This window comes from Pollicipes pollicipes, unplaced genomic scaffold (assembly GCF_011947565.3).
Source record: "Pollicipes pollicipes isolate AB1234 unplaced genomic scaffold, Ppol_2.1 Scaffold_3087;HRSCAF=3621_pilon_pilon_pilon, whole genome shotgun sequence".
Classification (NCBI taxonomy): domain Eukaryota; kingdom Metazoa; phylum Arthropoda; class Thecostraca; order Pollicipedomorpha; family Pollicipedidae; genus Pollicipes; species Pollicipes pollicipes.
Genome location: NW_023596225.1, coordinates 11,577,549 through 11,597,724, shown reverse-complemented (window position 1 = coordinate 11,597,724; position 20,176 = coordinate 11,577,549). Strand labels below are relative to the sequence as shown.

At 58.7% G+C, this 20,176-nt stretch overlaps 2 protein-coding genes across 3 annotated transcripts in view; one reads left to right on the top strand and one right to left on the bottom strand.

Moving 5' to 3' along the window:
• Positions 1 to 20,176, bottom strand: part of LOC119090437 (adenosylhomocysteinase-like 1) — a 90,220-nt gene that overhangs the window by 46,237 nt on the left and 23,807 nt on the right. For both annotated transcript variants that reach the window (XM_037213241.1, XM_037213242.1), the window contains exon 3: positions 11,730 to 11,811. In XM_037213241.1, the coding sequence (XP_037069136.1) occupies positions 11,730 to 11,811 (82 nt within the window). The remainder of the gene's footprint in view (positions 1 to 11,729; positions 11,812 to 20,176) is intronic.
• Positions 8,755 to 10,291, top strand: LOC119090438 (N-acetyl-D-glucosamine kinase). The gene has a single exon (XM_037213245.1). The coding sequence runs from the start codon at positions 8,857 to 8,859 to the stop codon at positions 9,871 to 9,873; it is 1,017 nt and encodes a 338-aa protein (XP_037069140.1). The 5' UTR covers positions 8,755 to 8,856; the 3' UTR covers positions 9,874 to 10,291.

Here is a 20,176-nt window from a genome sequence, read left to right as displayed (position 1 = left end):
CGCCACCATGCAGTACACCGTTAACTTGGCGATGCCTCTCAGAGAGCGTGTTCCTGACACGGACACGGAAAAGCGGTCAACTAAAAAGGTTTGAATATAACTACCCATATTGTCACGTATACCATACCTATATAGCTTGAGATGAGTGCTCTGACACCAAGTGTTGTCATAAGCGCCCTGTATGTCGAGAAAAAAGGACGCGTCTTTGTCTCGATTTGCTTTAAATCCCATACGAGTCGCAGTGGCAAAAAAAAAGATTACCCACAGTGCTGCGATTCTTTCTAAAACCGCATTGGGCGTTGTAAAAATGACATGTTGTCCCCCAAAAATCAACTAAAGCGAGCATTAACCATCGTCTCCATTTTCTTTGAGGGTGATGAGGTGAGACAAATGGGTCTAAATTGTAATGGTTCTAAACCGCTTTTACTCCGTTTTAAAAGGGGAACGACAATAGCTTCTCGGCGAGAAGCTGGGGGCGCCTCTGTTCCAAACCGAATTATAGACCGCTAAAAGAACGCGAAGCACACAAGGCGGCAAATGCTTGAGCAAATGCGTTTGTAAAATGCGTTTTTAAAAACGCCGTTATGTTCTAAAAACCAAGTTACACAGACATTAACCACCTTTTCTATCAACTTAGAAAGCGATGAATTGAGAGAAATAGGTCTATAATGTAAAGGATCTAGTCCGCTTTTACCCGGCTTCAAGAGAGGCACGACAGTAGCTTCTCGCCAAGAAGCTGGGAATTCACCTTCGGTCTAAAGCGAATTAAAGATCGCTAATAAAACGCGAAGCACGCGACGCGGCAGATTCTTAAGCATATCATTGTGCACAGTATCCGGACCTTCTGGCACGCTGCGAAGCTTGGCAATTGCCCATTCCAACTCGACCAGGGTGATGGGTCACTGTAAGAGCGTAGTTCACTCGTCCAAACGTCCACTGCGGATTGCTCACATCACGCTGGATGCTGCAAAACTGTCGCTTTCTGTTGCCACTTACGCTACGGTGGGCCAGCGCCCCGGCAATTTCGTTCGCAACATCCAACGGGCGCGCAATGGCCTGTACGTTCACACCTAGTACCGGAAGAGCTATGAATGAAAATGCCCCGGTATACGCCTGATCCGAGCCCAAACCTGCGATGTGGGCGTGAACCGGTCCAGCGTGCTTACGTAAGCGGGTCAGGAAGCACGCTTCGCCTCCCTTACCGTGCGCCACGCAAAAGCTCCCGCATTCTTAAAGGCCATTAGGTTTCCCACACTACTCCTGGCGTCAATAGCTCGAAAGTAACATTTACACACCCGGATAGTGTTTTAACACTCCTCCGTCCACCACGAACCTTGATGGCGTCGGGGAGTACCAGAAGTGTGTGGGTACAACTGTTGGCACACTCTAATAGCCTGTGAGTAAAATCATTGAAGGGTGGCGCCCTCTCGGGGTCAGTTACAAAGGAGTGTTCAAGGCTAGTCACGAATTCGTACCAGTTCGCCTGCTTACAATGCCAGTGCTGAGGCCAAACGCCCAACGCTCCACCTCTCTTAAACCGGATCCACACTCTAGCGCCAACGTCCGGCCGGATGACATTCTAAAATGTGTACGAGTGTTCAAAATACATAGTGAGGCACCATGCAAACATTACGACACAGCTTCCACGAGCGGTCGTGATGTCACGTCCCCATGCAGTGGGGACGTGCAGCATCAAAATCGCCTAGGAGAGGTGGCGGAGAAAGTCCAGACAGCAAACATCTCATGTGTACCAACGGAGAGGCTATGCCTGGTGAAAGGTAAAGCACACAGACAGTGATGTGACGTTGATTGAAATAAAGCCGCACGGCTACAGCCTGAGGCGTGGACCGCAAGCTTAACCTCCTCGCTGGCACGCTATGATGAACTGCAAGGAGGACACCACCGTAAGCAATGCTCTCCGTCAACACGTCGTTGCGAATCATCGCACATCCCGTCAAAGAACAGCAATGCTCAGATGTTAGCCTTGTCTCTTGCAGCGCTACAGCTGCAGGAGAGACTTGGCTGATGACAGCCTCGAGATCTAGGGCGTTCATCCTTATCCTCTCCAATTCCAATGTAGAAACGCCTGTAGAAGAACGCATTAAAAAGGCGGCAAGACGCGAAAAACTAAAACCAGTCCCGGCTTAAAAGAACTCGGCTACGAAAGTTGCAAGACCAGACGCCTCAGACCGAGAGATACGGCTTAACTACGGAGGGCCACGTCCTACCCTAGGACGAGTCCTGGGGTTCCCTCCATCAGATGGGGCAGGGTGGCACGCTTGACACCAGCGTACCCAGCCCGGGGTGGAGCCGGGGGAGGGTCCATCGGCGGGCCTTTACTGGGGTTCGAGGGGCCAGTGGGGCCTCTACCGGCCTTCTTGATGATGGTTCGGGGGACGGGCTTTTTGTCTGCCCCAGACAAACGGCTTGCCGCCTTAGCACACTCCAGCCCGGCCAAGCGCGCACGCTTGGCATCGCGGGCGGGCCTGTCCGCCTCGTGGCGCTCCACCGTTTCCAACGCTCGTCCAAACGCACTTTCCAGAGGCGTCCGAGGCAACGAAGGCAGCGCCGTGCCGAAACGGAAGCCGACGAGGGCAGCGGATTGTCCGGTGCGGGTGAGGGCGGGTGCCGCGAATCATGGCCGCGTCGGACCACCGTCCACCCCTCCTCTCCAGAAGGTGACAGCGGCACAGGGGAAGCCGTTGGCAGCGTGGACGCTGCCGAGCAGGCCGGTGTCGGGGAAGGAGCTAAGGGCCCCGGCTGGGCGCCAGCCGCCTGCCCTGCCGGCACCACCGAGGGTCCGTAAGACCTCAGAAGCGAGATGAGCTGAAGAGCTAACATCTGGTCGATTGTAGTGGGCCGTTGTTCTGAGCTCTTGGCTTCACCTGCATCGGACGTTCTGGGGTGACTAGCCTCATATAGTTGTCATGCTTCGCGAAATAACATGTTTTCAGCGGTTTTCAGCGAGACTATTTCCTTCTCTTTCGTGAATGTCGGACAGCTCCGGTCAAAGGTCGCGTGAGGTGCCTGACCAGCGCCTCAGTTCACACACCATGGCTGCACAGCGTCACACTGGTTCCCCTCCACGCTGGAACGACGCACACTTGCCGCAGGTTGGTCTGTTTCGGCAGTTCGGCCTCGTGTGGCCGAAATGCTGACACTGGAAACACGCATACACTCGAACCTTGACGACAGTATAGCCAACACGGATGTCTGAAGGTAACTCTGGCCGGTCGAACGTCAGAATAGCGTTGTTGGTGGGTATCTGGTCGCCACCTCTCCTTACCATAATCTGGCGCGCTGCGGCACCTCCAAACACTCTCAGCTCCTGGACCATTTCGTCTTCACTAACATCACCACTGTGATAGCAGTTAACGGTGCCCAGGGAACAGTCTCACTTTTGACCTTCGGTCGTGGTGGTATGTACAAACTCAGTGGCTGTCATGGCCCGTATCACGTCGGCACCGTTGGAGAACTCAACCTCTATGGCACCGTCTCGCAACTTGTCGCAGCGGATCGCGTCACCAAATCTGACGAGCCCGTTCCGGCGTTGGAACGCGAAAGGGATGACAGACTCTTCACATCACTTCGAAATACAAGGATTCGTGGGGCAGATGAACTTGTTTCCACCCTGTGCCCTGAACTCATCGCAGTCCGTCCCCATTTCGGAGCGCGGGTGTGTTTCGGATTTACAGAAGCGATATACGGTAGTTTTAGTTTCGGTACCAGGGCACGGAGCCCGACTGGGAGACGGTCCAACACTCTCTCGGGAGGTGGTTGCCGCCAGGGCTAACCCGGTGCTATACGGGGCGAACAACGCCTCCCACACGGCCAGGTGTAACCTGGGAGACTCCTCCCAGTCTTCACCGTGGTTCAGCGCCGACGTCCCTTTGACCCCTTAGGCAGCTGCGCGCGGCGAGGCGCCCCAAGCGGAGACCCGCACGGGGCACCCAGCCGCAGCGCGAGCGACAAGCCGCTGGACCCGTATGGGACCCCACGGGCCCCCGCACCCCGGATACTCCAGCCAAAGTGGAGTGCTGGGACGCGCTGTGACTGACCGCACGACGCGCCCCTCAGCCACCAGGATTCGATTAACCCGGGGACGCGGACGAGGGGGCACGGCAACGCCGATAAAACAAGGATGAGGAATGGTGAGAGGGCCGGAGGCGGGAATACGGATAGTGGGGAGGGAGTACGCGGGACAAGGAGCTGGGGCTCACGTACCGGTAGGGTCGCTACGCCCTGAAATGATCAGCTTGCGCTGTCCACCCATTACCGGAGCTGGAACCTGAGGGGGCGCTAGTGCCCTACACCGGCCGAAGCCGGTGCTCCTGCAGGGTGTTGGTAACGCTGCGTCGTTGAGCTTCGTTTCCAGTCCCCATACATACTGTGCTGATTTTTCGAAATGAGGGCGCTGTGCCGACTTTTCAAAATTAGGAACCCCTGAGTTTTTATCTTGACCGAATGGTAATGACTCCATTTGGCTCCCAATGCGACGTTGCGGAGAAATCGCGCATGATCCTATAACTTGTACGATAATGCATCAAAGCCCATGCCGCAAAAATTTCACCAAATGCGTTTCTTGCTGGCGGGAACAGCGTAATGCCACGATCGACACTTCGTGCAAAAATCATGCTGTTCCTTTGGAATATATCCCGGCCAGGACGAGACTGCTCAAAAGGAAAATCATTAAAGTAATGTTGGTTCGCCCTGCGCCCTCACATATACATGCACATGCCATGTGCATAGCGGGTCCACAGTAAGGCGACACAAGTACGGAAAAGAGAGGTCATTGGAGAAATTAAGCAAGTGCTTTGCCGTTACCGAAGTTCAGTTACACGCAGGCATTCTGAACATGTCTTCAGTTACACGGGCTTTCATGTTCGTGCCCATAACACAACTGCGAATCACGCCGTCTGTTCTCCGTACTGCCCCAGCTACCCACCCCCAGTAAGATAAGATAGCGAAGTACGGGCGACCTCGGACAACAAGCTGCACTCTCCTCCTTGTTAACGACACAAACAAGCCATCCACCCAGACGTCCGTCACTCAGACGTCCTCCGGCGGACAGCTTCCCTGTCGCTCAGACCTCCTCTGGCAGGCAGGCATCTTCCCATCCCTTCAGAGGACCGGCCGGCGGCGGACTAACGACCCGCGCTCTGACCAGCAGCCGCCCCCCCCCCCCCCCCCATTCCTCGGCAGTCGCGTCCCTCTGCATCCTCATAGCGTAGCGACTCACCAAGGGTCGCTGCGGTCAGCGGCCGGGAGCCCACCTCCCAGTCGCTGTGGTCAGCAGCCGGGAGCTCACCTCCCACACGCTGTGGTCAGCAGCCGGGAGCTCACCTCCTAGCCGCTGTGGTCAGCAGCCGGGAGCTCACCTCCCAGTCGCTGTGGTCAGCAGCCGGGAGCTCACCTCCCACACGCTGTGGTCAGCAGCCGGGAGCTCACCTCCTAGCCGCTGTGGTCAGCAGCCGGGAGCTCACCTCTCAGCCGCTGCGGTTAGGGCTACGCCAGAGCACCAGTGCAGCCCTGACTGGCTTCACTGTGTGGGGTGGGTCTCTGTATCGGGGGCGGCCCAGGATGGCCGCGGTAATACCCCGCCATCTACACCAGTCCTCAGTCTTAAAGCTCCGGAGTGCCCAGTCACCGCCGAGACGGCTTCACCCAAACCAAACAGATCTGCCGACGCCGGACGCCGTCATCGCCGGGCGCCGCCGCAGCACGAGGCGCTGGGAGACCCCGCGCCGGCCGGCAAGCAAACCGCGTCCTGGAGCGGTCAACGGTACTACCGGAACCTTCGGGACCAGCAGGACCACCGGAACCACCGGAACCTTCGGACCACCGGAACCACCGGAACCTTCGGACCATCGGGACCACCGGGGCCACTGGGACCACCGAGACCACCGGGACATTCAGGACCCTCCGTTGGCGGGTCGCGGCCGCCGCTCGTTAGCGGCCATCAGCGGCGCGCGGCCACCGAAGGCCGTGCGTGTGCCGGGATCGGCACGCATCGACCGGACCCGGCCGCGCTACTCGGGCACGTCGGAGGCGGGGGCAGCGGGCACGGCGACACGACGGCACGGTCGCGCTCGGAAGAGCCGGACCGCGAGACATAGGAGCCGAGGATCCAGACAGAGGATCCAGACAGTTCAGGCGAGTATTAATAACACACTGGGTATGGAAGATAGAACACTTCCTTCATCGGTGATGCCTTGTTTCATTCTATCCGCGCAGTCATCGACCCTCGTTTTATTTTTCTGATCCAATACTTGTTTGCAGTCCGATCCCGAGACGTACGGCGGCTAAACGTGAACCCCGGCCGCACCAGCTGGTGAAGTGCCCCGGTGATGCCAGATTCGTCCGTCAATAATCGACACGGTCCGCCTCTCCGGACTGCTCAAAACCTCAGAGATATTGGACCCAAGAGCTAGAAAACTTCAGCAACGTATCGCGTTCCGCCAGCTACATCTTTCTGCCTCAGGCCACAGCCTCTCTCTCACACATCACATGTGTCTGGCTGCCGGACGTCCGCTCTCGGCGGCGTCATATTTCTGCCTCAGGCCACAGCCTCTCTCTCACACATCACATGTGTCTGGCTGCCGGACGTCCGCTCTCGGCGGCGTCATATTTCTGCCTCAGGCCACAGCCTCTCTCTCACACATCACATGTGTCTGGCTGCCGGACGTCCGCTCTCGGCGGTGTCATCTTTCTGCCAAGTTTTATCCTCAACAGCGTGCCTTATGGGATGACAATTTACCTTCACATGCTGTAATGATTATAGTGGCAATCCACTTCGGCAACATTTACGGCCACACCACGGCAGCCGATACAGTATTAAGTGCTTCGCACCACATGTTTAAACACCACAATTCCGTGGCCTGCATCGGCTGGTGTGGAGAAGGCCCTGCTAACAATCGCCTTTCCCGTCTCGTTCTCCACAAAATCGACTTGGGACAAGTCTTGACCGGGCCAATCCGCTCAGGACCTGTACTCCGTCGGAAGGTCTAGGGGTGTCCCACAGGATGCTGTACTTTGACGGGCATCGCATGGTCATTTTTAAGCGACGAAATCCTTCACTTCAGTTTTACACGTCTGCGTGACAGTGCGCCACGCGCTTTTATTAAGGAGGCACTTCGTCGCAGGCACAGCTCGCGTCTCTGGCACGTCCCGCCCGTCAGCGGGCGGCTTTAGCGGCGGCGCGCGGGCCACGCGGCGACGCCGCTAGCGGATTCCCCGAACCGCCCCCCGGCGCCAGTCTGCGAGCTCGCCTGGGACGTGCCGCACGTCGGCGCCACCCCACGAGCTCGCCCGGAAAGCACCGCACGTCGGCGCCACCCTACGAGCTCGCCTGGGACAACCGCACGCCGGCGCCAGCCCGCGAGCTCGCCTGGGACGAACCGCCTGTCAGCGGGTGGCTTTAGCGGCGGCGCGCGGGCCACGCGGCGACGCCGCTAGCGGATTCCCCGAACCGCCCCCCGGCGCCAGTCCACGAGCTCGCCTGGGACACACCGCATTGCATCAGACAACGGCGTTCACCAGGAGAGGTCTCTTCCGGCAGCGCCACAGGGACGGGCGAAAGCCACGCCGAAGTCTGGCAGCGGAGCCGCGCAGTGCCGGGAACGATAACGCTCGTGCACTTAGCGGGGGAAGCCTTCCGACAAAAGTACTCGCAAACAGATGGCTTCACGCCCCGAGATTGTGGCGCTATCGCAATCATCATCAGCCCGGCTCTGCCGCTTCTGATCCGCCCGCCCGTGGACCTTCGATCCTCTGATAACCACCCTTCCCCACCTTCCACCCCCAAGCAGTCGAACGGCGCTGAGCGGCCGTCACAGTGGATTTAGAGGGCCACAAATAACGGGTGGGGCAAGAGCTGTCGCTGCCGGTATCGATCGCTGACGAGTGCTTGCGGCTGGGGCCGAATCGACTGCAACATGTTCTTATCCCTGATTAAATGGGGTTCAGCATTGTCAAGTTATCATAACGCATTGACGGCCTAAAAACGTTGGCAGCCTTGAGTGGGATGTGACAGTTAGGAATGCTGGTAATCTCCACATCGTCATCAATATCTACGTCTTGTGCCTTGACAGGCTAACATTTTAAGGCAACGAGCGGAACCATTTTGTCAAATATTTGTTAATTACAAAAATGCAGCATCTTAAAACACTCAAAATACTCGAACATTTGAAGGCTGAACTATTCAGGACGTCTGGATCACTTTGCAATTAAATATAGCGGTCGACAGATCACATCTCAAACGCATACTGTATGTGTCAGATGGGGACAGATGGCGCGAACATGAGGTCACTAGCCTGTACACAACAGCACCACATCAACCGTCAATTTAGGCAGCGAAGGATCAGACGCGACGGCGGCTGGCATATTCTGAGCATACCGCACCCCGGCAGATCAGACAGACGAGCGCAGCACACCGGTTTGCTATATGAGCGCCGTGGGCATCGCTGACAACAGACGTAGGAACATCGAGGGAAAGGGGAGGAGAGGATCTACAGACAAACTCTTCTTCCAGTTAAACCATTTCATCATCATCACGCTGCATCATGGATAAACAGCAAACAATCGCCAAAAAAGCGGGGCCAGTTCCCCTCCCCTCCCCCGTCTCCCTTCCTATACGCCCCTGTGGGTAAGCCACACATCCCAAACCAGTGCCCTGGTCAGAGCTCCCGTGAATCACCAGTCCCTGCCCCTCGCCCAGCTCTCGACGCCGACTCTGGTGACGTCAGCGGCCGGGTGACGTGGCTGGGTGCGCGCCGGTCGAGCCCCGGCCGGCCGGGCCGCAGTGTCTGGCGGCCGTCGGCGGCGCACGAGCTCGGCCCTCTCCTCCGGAGCGCAGTCATGGCCTCCAGCTCCACGTACTTCGTCGGCATCGAGGGCGGCGGCAGTCACTCAGTGGCGCACGTGCTGGACGGCGGCGGCGCGCTGGTGGGCACGACGCACGGGCCCGGCACCAACCTCTACCTGGAGGGCCTGGACGAGACGATCGGCCGCTTCCGCCAGCTGGTGCACGACGCGCTACGCGACGCCGGCGTGCCGACCGACACGCGTCTGCGCGGCCTGGGCATCAGCTCCAGTGGATGCGAGGCGGAGGAGACGGTGCGCGAGCTGCGCGGCCGGCTGATGGCACTGCACCCGGGCCTCACCGACTGCTGCGTCGTCTGCAGCGACACGGCCGGCATCATGGCCACGGCGCTGGACGGCGGCGGCGTGTGCCTCATCTCCGGTACCGGCTCCAACAGCCTGCTGCTCAACCCGGACGGCAGCGTGCACCGCTGCGGCGGCTGGTCCTACATGCTCGGCGAGAAGGCCAGCGCCTGGTGGATCGCCTACCGCGCCATCAAAGCGCTGATCGAGGAGGAGGACCACGTGCGTACGCCGCCGCACAGCTCAGACACGATGCGACGCTGCATCTTCGACTACTTCGAGATCAGCGACCGGTTCGGCCTGCTGGAGCACGCCTACACGAGTTTCTCGAAGGCGCACTTCGCCGGCCTGTGCCGCCACCTGGCGGGCGCGGCGAAGGCCGGCGATCCGCTCTGTCGGCAGCTGTTTGCCGACGCCGGCCGCTGGCTGGGCCGCTTCATCGTGGCGCTGCTGCCGCGCGCCGCGCCCGCGCTGCTGCGGCAGCCCGGTGGCCTGCGTATCGTCGCCGTCGGCGGCGTGTTCAACTCGTGGCCGCTGATGCGACAGGCGTTCGTCGACGAGGTGACGCCCCACCAGAGCTCGTTTACCCTGCTGCAGCTGACCGGGTCACTGGCGCTCGGCGCCGCCTACCTGGCCGCCAAGGAGGCGCGCTTCGACCTACCTAAGGACCTCAGCAAGAACTCCAGCCTGCTCTGCCAGCGCGGCCAGTGACAGCCGCCGCCGCGGCCTGTGACAGCTGCCACTGCCGCTTGAGGTTAGGGGACATGGCCAGATCGTCCGCGCTTATGTATCGTATAGTGGCGCGTCGGTCAGCGCCAAACGTATAACGTTTTGAAAATAGAAAATACAGTCTTTGTTTAAGTCATGACCAGCAATCCACCGGAATCACCACGACTTGTTCGTCCTACTTACTGTGAAAGCCCCTTCCTGGGTCGCCGCAGTTACGTGCATTTACAAAAGGCGCACATCGTATGCGCCTATCGTCACTGAAGTAGCGCTCTCAGCTTAGTCAGACGGTAAGTGCGCAGGAGGCGCTGCCCAGCTCATCGGGCGCCGTATCAGTGCTGTGGGCGTGGTGGGAGTGCGCTCAGTCGGGGCCGCTGCGTCATGAAAGTCCCCACCGCGAAATGGTCACTTCGGCATGCCCTTGAGACCTGGGGGGGGGGGGGGGGGGAGGGAGGGGCATAGCTCTCGGTACATACATGCATCTGACTGCGCCCGCGGGCTGTGCTTATGTCGCACCGTCGTGAGCCGCCACAGAACGCTAGACCCTCGGTACAGTACCCAACGGCTTCAACAAATCGCAGCTACAACTCAACTAGACTGCCTGCGATTCGGTCGTTAGCTACCCGTTTTATCTTCTTTAGCTGAACCATCGACACAACGAGTACCACGCCACGGTACAGCATTCTCCGGAAACCTTCAACTTCCGATGGGATCTGGACAACTTCCGCCGCCCGCAGCCCCAGCGTGCTTTGATGAACTCGATCCAGCGAGATCCCGTCAGATCCATCAGCTTGCCGCCGCGCCCTCCCGCTGCGTGTCATTGCTGCACGGTCCTCGTCGCTGTTCTCTGACGCGTGTTACCACACTGGGTGACAGTCGCAAAAGGATTATACTGTGATGAGATCCTGCGTGTGCGCCACACATGGTGGCTAGGCGTGCACGCTCTTCCACATGACCCGACTGGACGGGCAAGCTGCTTTTGAGTGCGCATTCTGAGTGAGGTTAGTCACGTCTGCCGGGTTTGTACCAACGGTGGGCCTCTTCCTGAATAAATGGAATCAGCTCGGTCCAGCGCACCCCTCATTTGAAGTTTGACACCCACAACAGCCGTTACCATGAAACGAATCCACAAACTTTCCACGCAAGGCCCAACGACCGACACTGGATTTGCATCATGGATATTTAAAGGAAATGTTTCACGTCAAGCGCCAGATATGATGAAATAAGCTCACTGGTAACTACTTGTATACTTTTAGGTGGAAAAGGCTGCTCTAGACGGCACCATTTCTCGGTTAAGTAAATATGCCCCTCAAAACGTCATTGCTTGATTGCCATCATACCCTGAAACACTGATTGAGAGCAAATTGATCAGTCATATCTTGAAATCGTCCTTACGAACGCCAGATATGAGCGACTCGGCGATTACATTTTCTTGTTCTTGACTGGCGCGTGGCCAATGAAATGGCAGAACTTGAACGGCGTTAACGGAGCGGCGTTGAACGGCCGCTTACCTGAACTGTAGCTGTCGTTGGAGGACGCTGACAGGGAGCGGCTACGGCCGCTTACCTGAACTGTAGCTGTCGCTGGGGGCCGCTGACAGGGAGCGGCTACGGCCGCTTACCTAAACTGTAGCTGTCGTTGGAGGACGCTGACAGGGAGCGGCTACGGCCGCTTACCTGAACTGTAGCTGTCGTTGGAGGACGCTGACAGGGAGCGGCTACGGCCGCTTACCTGAACTGTAACTCTCGTTGGAGGACGCTGACAGGGAGCGGCTACGGCCGCTTACCTGAACTGTAGCTGTCGTTGGGGGACGCTGACAGGGAGTGGCTACGGCCGCTTACCTGAACTGTAGCTGTCGTTGGAGGACGCTGACAGGGAGCGGCTACGGTAGCGGTTCCGGTTTCGGCTCGCCACCCGAGCATCCTGCCGAGCACGGTAAGGTCAGCGAGCTACGGCAGCTCGGGGGCGTGCCTGGCATGGCCATCCTGCGCCCCGCGTGATGGCCGGAAGTGTGAAAACTGCAGGCGTGCAAGGCCTGCAGAGCGGGGAGCACACAATCAGAAGAGCTGAGCTGAGTAGCGTGGGCAGATCGTGTTACAGCGCTGAAGGAATAAATAAAGAATTGAATGAAATACTGAAGCCCTGGCCGGATTAGTAACACTGCTATATAACCAAACAGCGGCAAGCTGTCGAAACAACATTTCCAGCATTCTCGATTAAATCTTCCAGTCGGCACAAACAGCAGAACACGTCATCAACGCATATTACACACAGGGAATGACAAACGGCACATCTACATCACATTTAGATGGGCCTGCCCTCGGCGCCAGGATGGCCCCTCCACACCCCTCGGCAAGACCGCAGGGCACCACCGCCCAGCCACTGCCATCAGTCACGAAAGCGTGGCGGAGGGGGGGGGGGGGGTGACTAGTCAGGATGAGACGGGTCAGCCCCGGACCGGCTGCCGGTGCCCAGTCAGCAGGTCAACAGGTCAGCACGGGCCAGGTCAGCCCCGGACCGGCCGCCGGTGTTTGGTCAGCAGGCCAGCAGACTCGTGTATTAACCGGCCGAGCGTGCAAGTCGGGTGGGTGGAGATCACGCCATCACCGCTCCTCAGCCAGGGCACCGGCAGACTAGGACACACCGGACTAAGATCAAATAAGAACGGTGCATTTTAAATCACCAACTACGTAAACAGTCACGCCGCATAACGTACAGCATGACCTTGCTAGGTCAAACTACACCTTGGTAGATTAGACCCTCAAAGGACATGTCAGGGATGTTCTCGAAATGCATACATGCATATATCACCTGAGCATGAAGCATAGTCTTTGGCACATTTCCCGTGTAAAATAGAGCTTAGGCCCGTGTATATATATATATATATATATATATATATATATATATATATATATTGTAAACGCCAACATAACAGTTATCAAGGTCCACGTGGCTGTATCTGCCACTCGCGTAGGTGCAAATGCTCGGCCACGGCGAGATGACTGGGGCCCACTGCAACATCGCAGTTTACAGCTAGGCAAGCATACGTCTCACCGTCCGGGAGGTCATAGCTCTGCGACATATCGCGGTTGATTGGAGTTATCATTATCATACATCGGATATCGTCCGAAAAGCCCACACCCAGCTGTAAAGCTCTCCGGATCAGACGACACAGGGCGTGCAGCCCCGTTCATTCTTGTGTTGTCAGCATGACGTCACGTTTCGATAGAGCATGTCTGGGAACGCTTCCAAGGTGCAGACGATAAATTATCTATCTTTCAAGGGACTGGGCTGGTTTAACAGGTTAGCATGCACAACCAACGCCTCAGATACGACACTGGTTGGGCAGACTACATAATCAGTCAGGCGTGCCCGGCGGACGCATGGAGAAATGGGCGTCAATCAATACACTGTTAATATGTCGTTTATACGCCCATCATGCTTCTAGTTTTGTTTTGTTTAGCTTTGAGGACTGTGCCACAGCAGTTTGGCATATGTGTAATTGCAGTATATGTAGTTTTGAGCAATATTTTGTTTAGCACAGGCGGGGGAAGGGTGACCAGGGTCAACAGTAACCGCCGTTTTGAACCAGATTTAGACCAACCCTGTTTCGTCCCCCCCTCCCCCTCTCCCTAGACTTGTTATTGCACCCTTCCCGTTTTTCGACAGTATCTACCGAACCGTTCTGTGAATTACGACCATACTTTGCTCAGGTACGCTTCCAGCCTTTTACACTCGCCTTCCGACTCCTGGCTCATACCATGGCAGGTCACCCAACCATGACCCTTCCGTCGCAGGTCTGCACGGCTGCGTGGAAAATCGGCCATACGCCATGCATTTCTGCAGGTGTACACCAGTCGTGTTAGTGGTTTTGGTGGTGTCTAGAGTTGAACCTTATCAGCTTTAGTCAGCGCACAGAGCTGTTACATGACCCGTCACGACTACAGCATGTTAAAGGTGACGCTCCCGTCATGCATCTGGAAGACCACGTAACGTCAAGTCTAAATAAAAAACAGCCAAACTGTGCGTAACATTTCGCGGTGGGCACAGAGCATCGTCGTACATGGAAGGCATCAAGTGCAGCATACAGGTCAAGGAAGGTTATCAAATGACTCGGGTGGCCTTGCATGGCCCACTGGGAAGAAAGGGCGTTAAGCTTTGACTTCATGCGTATGCGGAGTTCAGCTGGATGAAGAGTTGCGATGAGACGGCAAAATTACGATTTGATCCTGCTTCAACCGACTAGACACGTCAACTATAACAGACAGCCCTGAAATGAACTAGACACGTCAACTATAATAGACAGCCCTGAAATGGATTAGACACGTCACCTATAACAGACAGCCCTGAAATGATTTTCAAGTATTAAATGATCCAAATATCCTTTCCTCCGTGCAGCGCTACAACAGCGCTCAGCGCACAGTTTATGTTTCTGCGCATCGTCTGTGGTATCGAGATGCAGTGGTATCGCCCCTTCCCCCCCCCCCCCCCCTTCCTCCGTGCACCGCCACAACAGCGCTCAGCGCGCAGTTCATGTTCCTGCGTACTGGCGAGACTGGCGATGTTTAATGGTCCCTTGTCTCCAGACGACACTCAGCCACGCCTCCTTGAACCATGTATTTGATCAGGTCGTTTGCCGTTGACCAACAGTTAACAGCCGTGTCAAGCACCCTTTCCGTCCGCATCCCCGAGCACCCTGCCGGATTGGCGTGGCGCCATGGCCGACCTGGCCCGACCGAACCGGTCTGTCTGCATCAAATGACTGCCTGTCGACCCCACCAGCAGCCAACGTTGTGGCATGACCACCGAGGACGGACACAGCAGCGCGGACGGCAGCTGTCGGGCGGCCACCAGGGACGGACACAGCAGCGCGGACGGCAGCTGTCGGGCGGCCACCAGGGACGGACACAGCAGCGCGGACGGCAGCTGTCGGGCGGCCACCAGGGATGGACACAGAGGCGCGGACGGCAGCTGTCGGGCGGCCACCGCTGCCTTGTGGCGTCCGGGGGGTGGGGGGGGGGGGGGGTGGGGGCAAGGCGGTTTGTCACCCCGCCGGACCACATGCTAGCGGTCAGCAGCGATGCCTGTCTGGGACGGAGCCTCGCGTCACGACGGCGGCCCGGGCGGGTTCGGGGGGCTCGGGCGGAATGGAGGCGGGGGGGGGGGGGGGGCCTGGGCGGGAGCGACAGCCGGCAGAGACGCCCCAGCCCACAGGGCTGGTAACCTGACACGCCGGGTGCTGGCGCTGTGACCGGAGAGCGGCGCTTGCGGCGGAGCCATCGCATGATGCAGCATCGCCGCCGCAGTTCAGCGTGTACCAAGCCGGAGCCGTGCCAGCTACCTGATGGGGGCTGAAGCAATGTTGAGCGCGCTCTGGTCATGTCGGATAGGAGCGGAGCGCGTCCGAACTAGAGACGTTAGGTTTGGGTATCACGGTGCCGGCAGTCGGAATAAAGCAGCAACGGATGTGTGCCGTATTGTTCAATTTGACGACCCTGAACCTTGCTGATATCAGGGCATTTTGCCACAGATCTTCATAATGAAAGCCGTCACAGCGCCAGAGCAAAGCCTGGCTGGCTTCAAGTCCGTTCTGCAGGCTGATCAGTGCTGACCAACTGACAGGGCCGTCAGCACCAGTGGTGACCTTTCAAACAGCTGACACATACCCACAATCCCGCCAGCAAATCACGCATCTGTCATGTCACTGTCACTGACGACGAGACGTTTGAGCAGTCCCATGCTAAGTGTGGCGCAAGAAAATAATTGCCAAATATCGACAGCAACAACATCCGCAACCGTGGTCAGTAATCACTGATGGCCTTTACGAACGCTAGCCGAGCGCATCGCCCGGCTAACGTAAGTCACAAGCACTTAATACATGCAGCACACCTGCGACATTACACGCGCTCCCACGCGCCCATACATCAGCCGGCGCCAGATGTACCGGAGCTGATCCGGCGCGTGTTCTGAGCACCGCGCGGCCCCGCTGATCCCGGCGGAGCTCACGCGTTCGCGGGCCCCGCCCCACTGGCCAATCAGTGGCGTGGGAGCAGACAACGCAGCAGGCGCGCTCGGCACACAGTGTCATCGGTCACGGCTCCACTCTCCCGAGACGGAGGCCGCCGCGCGGTGCTCACCAGCGCGACCAGAAACGTGCCTGCCGACAGTGTTCGGGGTACCGCAGCCGGACCGCGCTCGGCTGCGCGCCCATCCAGGCCCTCTCCGAGGCCCCCGCTAGGCGGGGCTCGCTCGGCTGCGCCCCCATGCAGGCCCTCTCCGAGGTCCCCCGCTAGGCTGGGCTCGCTCGGCTGCGCCCCCATGCAGGCCCTCTCCGAGGTCCCCCGCCAGGCGGGGCTCGCTCGGCTGCGCCCCCATGCAGGCCCTCTCCGAGGTCCCCCGCCAGGCGGGCTCGCTCGGCTGCGCCCCCATGCAGGCCCTCTCCGAGGTCCCCCGCCAGGCGGGGCTCGCTCGGCTGCGCCCCCATGCAGGCCCTCTCCGAGGCCCCCGCTAGGCTGGGCTCGCTCGGCTGCGCCCCCATGCAGGCCCTCTCCGAGGTCCCCCGCCAGGCGGGGCTCGCTCGGCTGCGCCCCCATGCAGGCCCTCTCCGAGGCCCCCGCTAGGCTGGGCTCGCTCGGCTGCGCCCCCATGCAGGCCCTCTCCGAGGTCCCCCGCCAGGCGGGGCTCGCTCGGCTGCGCCCCCATGCAGGCCCTCTCCGAGGTCCCCCGCCAGGCGGGGCTCGCTCGGCTGCGCCCCCATGCAGGCCCTCTCCGAGGTCCCCCGCCAGGCGGGGCTCGCTCGGCTGCGCCCCCATGCAGGCCCTCTCCGAGGTCCCCCGCTAGGCGGGGCTCGCTCGGCTGCGCCCCCATGCAGGCCCTCTCCGAGGTCCCCCGCCAGGCGGGGCTCGCTCGGCTACCCGCCCAAGCAGGCCCTCTCCGTGGCCCCTCGCCAGGCGGGGCTCGATCGGTGCGCTGACCCGACTCCGCCGCGATGCACGCGTCGTGGCGCGTTAAACTGGGTACCGTACCGTTCGCCACCGTGTAGCTCAGTCCGGCCACCCCGTAGTATCAGATGAGTGTGAAAACATTAGTGTTTCCTCCCAGCTATTCGTTGTCCACACTCCGGAGTTCTTTAAGTTTTCGGTCAACTTTCATTTAGCAGTTTCAACACTTTACAGTTCAATATGATGATATTCCACCGTCCCCGAGCACGGCCGCAACAACTGACGGCGAGACTCCGCCGTCATGTCGACGCCGCAGCTCAATTTGGAACACCGTTCGATTCTAGTTTCCAACGCCGGCCAGGGTCGAAGCAATGCGGCCGAAGATGACTGGTGCATGTGATCTCGAGCCTCAAAGCGACGGCGTACGCACCGGCACTAAGACCTGGTTTTTACTTTACATAGCCCGCCAAATCCCAAGCATAAAAGACAAGCAGGCTGGAGGCCGCATTCGAAGCAGTTATCAATTTCCACATTTTCTAACAGCCCGGTCAGATTTCAATAGCCTGATCGTCATCTAATACCCCCATCCCATTTTCCGGCTTGGAGCCAGCTGAGGCCCAGCAGGCTCTAAATTGGCCGCTCTCTTGCATTTCATAAACGCCATATATCGTTCAAAGCTGCACAGATTCCGGCGGTCACGCCCCTGCATGGATCCCGGCGGTCACACCCCTGTATGGATTCCGGGCCCCTGCATGGATTCCGGCGGTCACGTCCCCGCATGGATTCCGGCGGTCACGCCCCTGCATGGATCCCGGCGGTCACGCCCCTGCATGGATTCCGGGCCCCTGCATGGATCCCGGCAGTCACGCCCCCGCGTGGATCCTGGCGGTCACGCCCCTGCGTGGATCCCGGCGGTCACGCCCCTGGACCGGCCCACAATGCCGGTGTGAGGGAACGTCACATGGTCCAGATCCGACACCAGCACATCCGGGGTGGTCCAGCACTTGCCGTTCACATCCAGCAGACACCCTCGTGAAGCGGGTTTCTGACATGGCACGTGGCATGGTGGCTCTAGCTGAAGACCAGTTGTCGTTGACAGCATCAAACAAGCTAAAACCTTAAAAAATATGTATGTAACATTACCGTGCCGCACGGCGAGAATCTGCTGACACAGAGATATCACTCAAGCCGTTGGGCGGCCATTTATCAAGCATCCCCCCCCCCCCCCCCTAGCCTTTAGCTAATCCGAGATTTACGCTGGGGATCCCTGACACCACATGATGACCGTTCAGGTTACTCCGAACTTCCCGCAGTCTCCTCTCCGCGGAGCGCGGACCTTCCGCTGTCCACCTACCCCCCACCGAGACGCGCGATCGGGGCCACTTACACTGCGTGGACGGCGCTCGGTGGCCGCCTTCTCGTGGAGCCGGCGCCACGCGCCCGCGAAGCGTTCCGTGGCCGTGGAGAAGGCGGTCGCTGCCGGGCCGCGCGCCTCCGTCCGCCAGTGACTCGCTTCAAAGGCCGCCGGCAGCCGGCCGGGGTCACAGATCGCGACCGAGGTGCCCCCCGCCTCAGCGGCCGGCCCCGCAGACCCTCCGGCAGGCAGGTGCCAGGGGTCACAGATCGCGACCGAGGTGTCCCCGGCCTCGGCGGCCGGCCCCGCAGGCCCACTGGCCGGCAGGTGCCAGCGGTGGCTCGAGGGTGAAGTCATCGCAGCAGGAGACGGGGGACGACACTGACGCGCCCCAGCGCCAGCGGACGGCTCGATGGACCAGCCAATAACTGATTGACCATAGCGTCGCATAGCAGGCTCAGCCCCGTACACGCTGCCGTCATTGGGGCTGTTCTGTGATATAACCCGGCGCTGGAGCCGCTGAACTAATTGGGCTGGACCCGTGGGCAGCGGGATCTGACCGTGACGACGCAGCTCATCCCGGGAATGTGGTACGGCCCAGTAGAGGCTGGGGAATAGCGCCAGGACGAGGCAGAGACAGGCTGGCACGTCAGGGGAGCAGGGCGTGGCGCTACGAAAACACCAGCCGATGGCAGACTCTGCAGCCTCGCAGGCAACGTAGACACATGGGCAAACTCTTAAAAATGAGTTGGATGAGTTGGAGGGGGATATGAGTAGTAAAGAATTGCGAACCCTCCCCCCCCCGCTCCGAATACGCCGATAACGGGTTTCTCCACGAGTTTGGTCCACTTTCTTTTTAAATTTGGGGAACAGGGGCCCTAATCCGAAGGACGGGGGACAGGGTCCCTAGTCCGAAGGACTCGGGCTCCCAAATGGACAGGGGACTACAGCCCAGCAGAGACACATTCAAAGCTGGTTCCTGAAGATTGCACACACCCACACTGGGAAACCGCGTGCCGCCCACGCAACACGCCGCCCGCGAATCAGTCATGCAATTTTAACTTTTCAAAGCCGTTTCCCCCAGGCTGCGCAATGGTCACGCCAATTAACAACCGACCTCCTCCAACACTTACGCCGCTAACAACTTTTCGATTCAAAGATTTCAGTATGATTCGCAGACCCCACCTGAGCGTTACGTTACGCTGTTCAACTTTCTTCCCCTTGTTGCGCAGCGGTTACGCTCGGTTGCAACCTCTTCACTCCTCCATGCGTGCGAAATTTGCGGGCGGCCCCATAAAAATAAAAAGACACTGTGCCCGAGGAAGCCAACATTAGCTTACCACCATCCTGCTGGCACCTAGCGGTCAGAGGACGAACTATAACTTCCAAAATAGGAGCGCACAATGGATCACCCCCGGTATCGCGATTCATAGCCCGTAGCTTTTCTCGCAAGTGGGAGCAGCAGGAATCACACAGTCAAGCTGTTTCACATCTAATGAGTTTGTCCGGGCAGCGAAGCGTGCAGAGAACGGGGGTAAGTCATCGTGCACGTAATCAACACCTCGCATCTCCGAATTCAGCGCGGCAGTGTTGCGACTGTGGGTCGAAAGCATCATTCAACAGGCCCCCACAAACATCACCCGAGAGCCATTAACCAGACCCAGGTATGGCGCTTTGGGCCCTGAGCAAGGCGGCTGGTTATAAAAGAGCACGAGACCCCACGAGGTCATCGCTCGCTTGGCTCGCTGCTCAACGCCTGGATGAAATATTATAGCACAGGCCCTTCATACTGTCTCCGTACCCACACACCTGCCCCCACCCGCCTACCGCAACAGTTACGAAGGTGTACCCTCGTGGTCATGCACACACGTCCTCCAACGGCGTTGGTGACGTCAAACTCGGCAGGATATGCGCGATACAAATATGGTATTAAGTCGACCTCCGCCACACCAAACCCGTTTGCAAGAGCAGAGAGCACGCGAGCTCTGTACAG

Coding starts and splice junctions, on each gene's coding strand:
- LOC119090438 (XM_037213245.1), top strand. CDS start 8,857: ATGGCCTCCAGCTCCACGTACTTCGTCGGCATCGAGGGCGGCGGCAGT.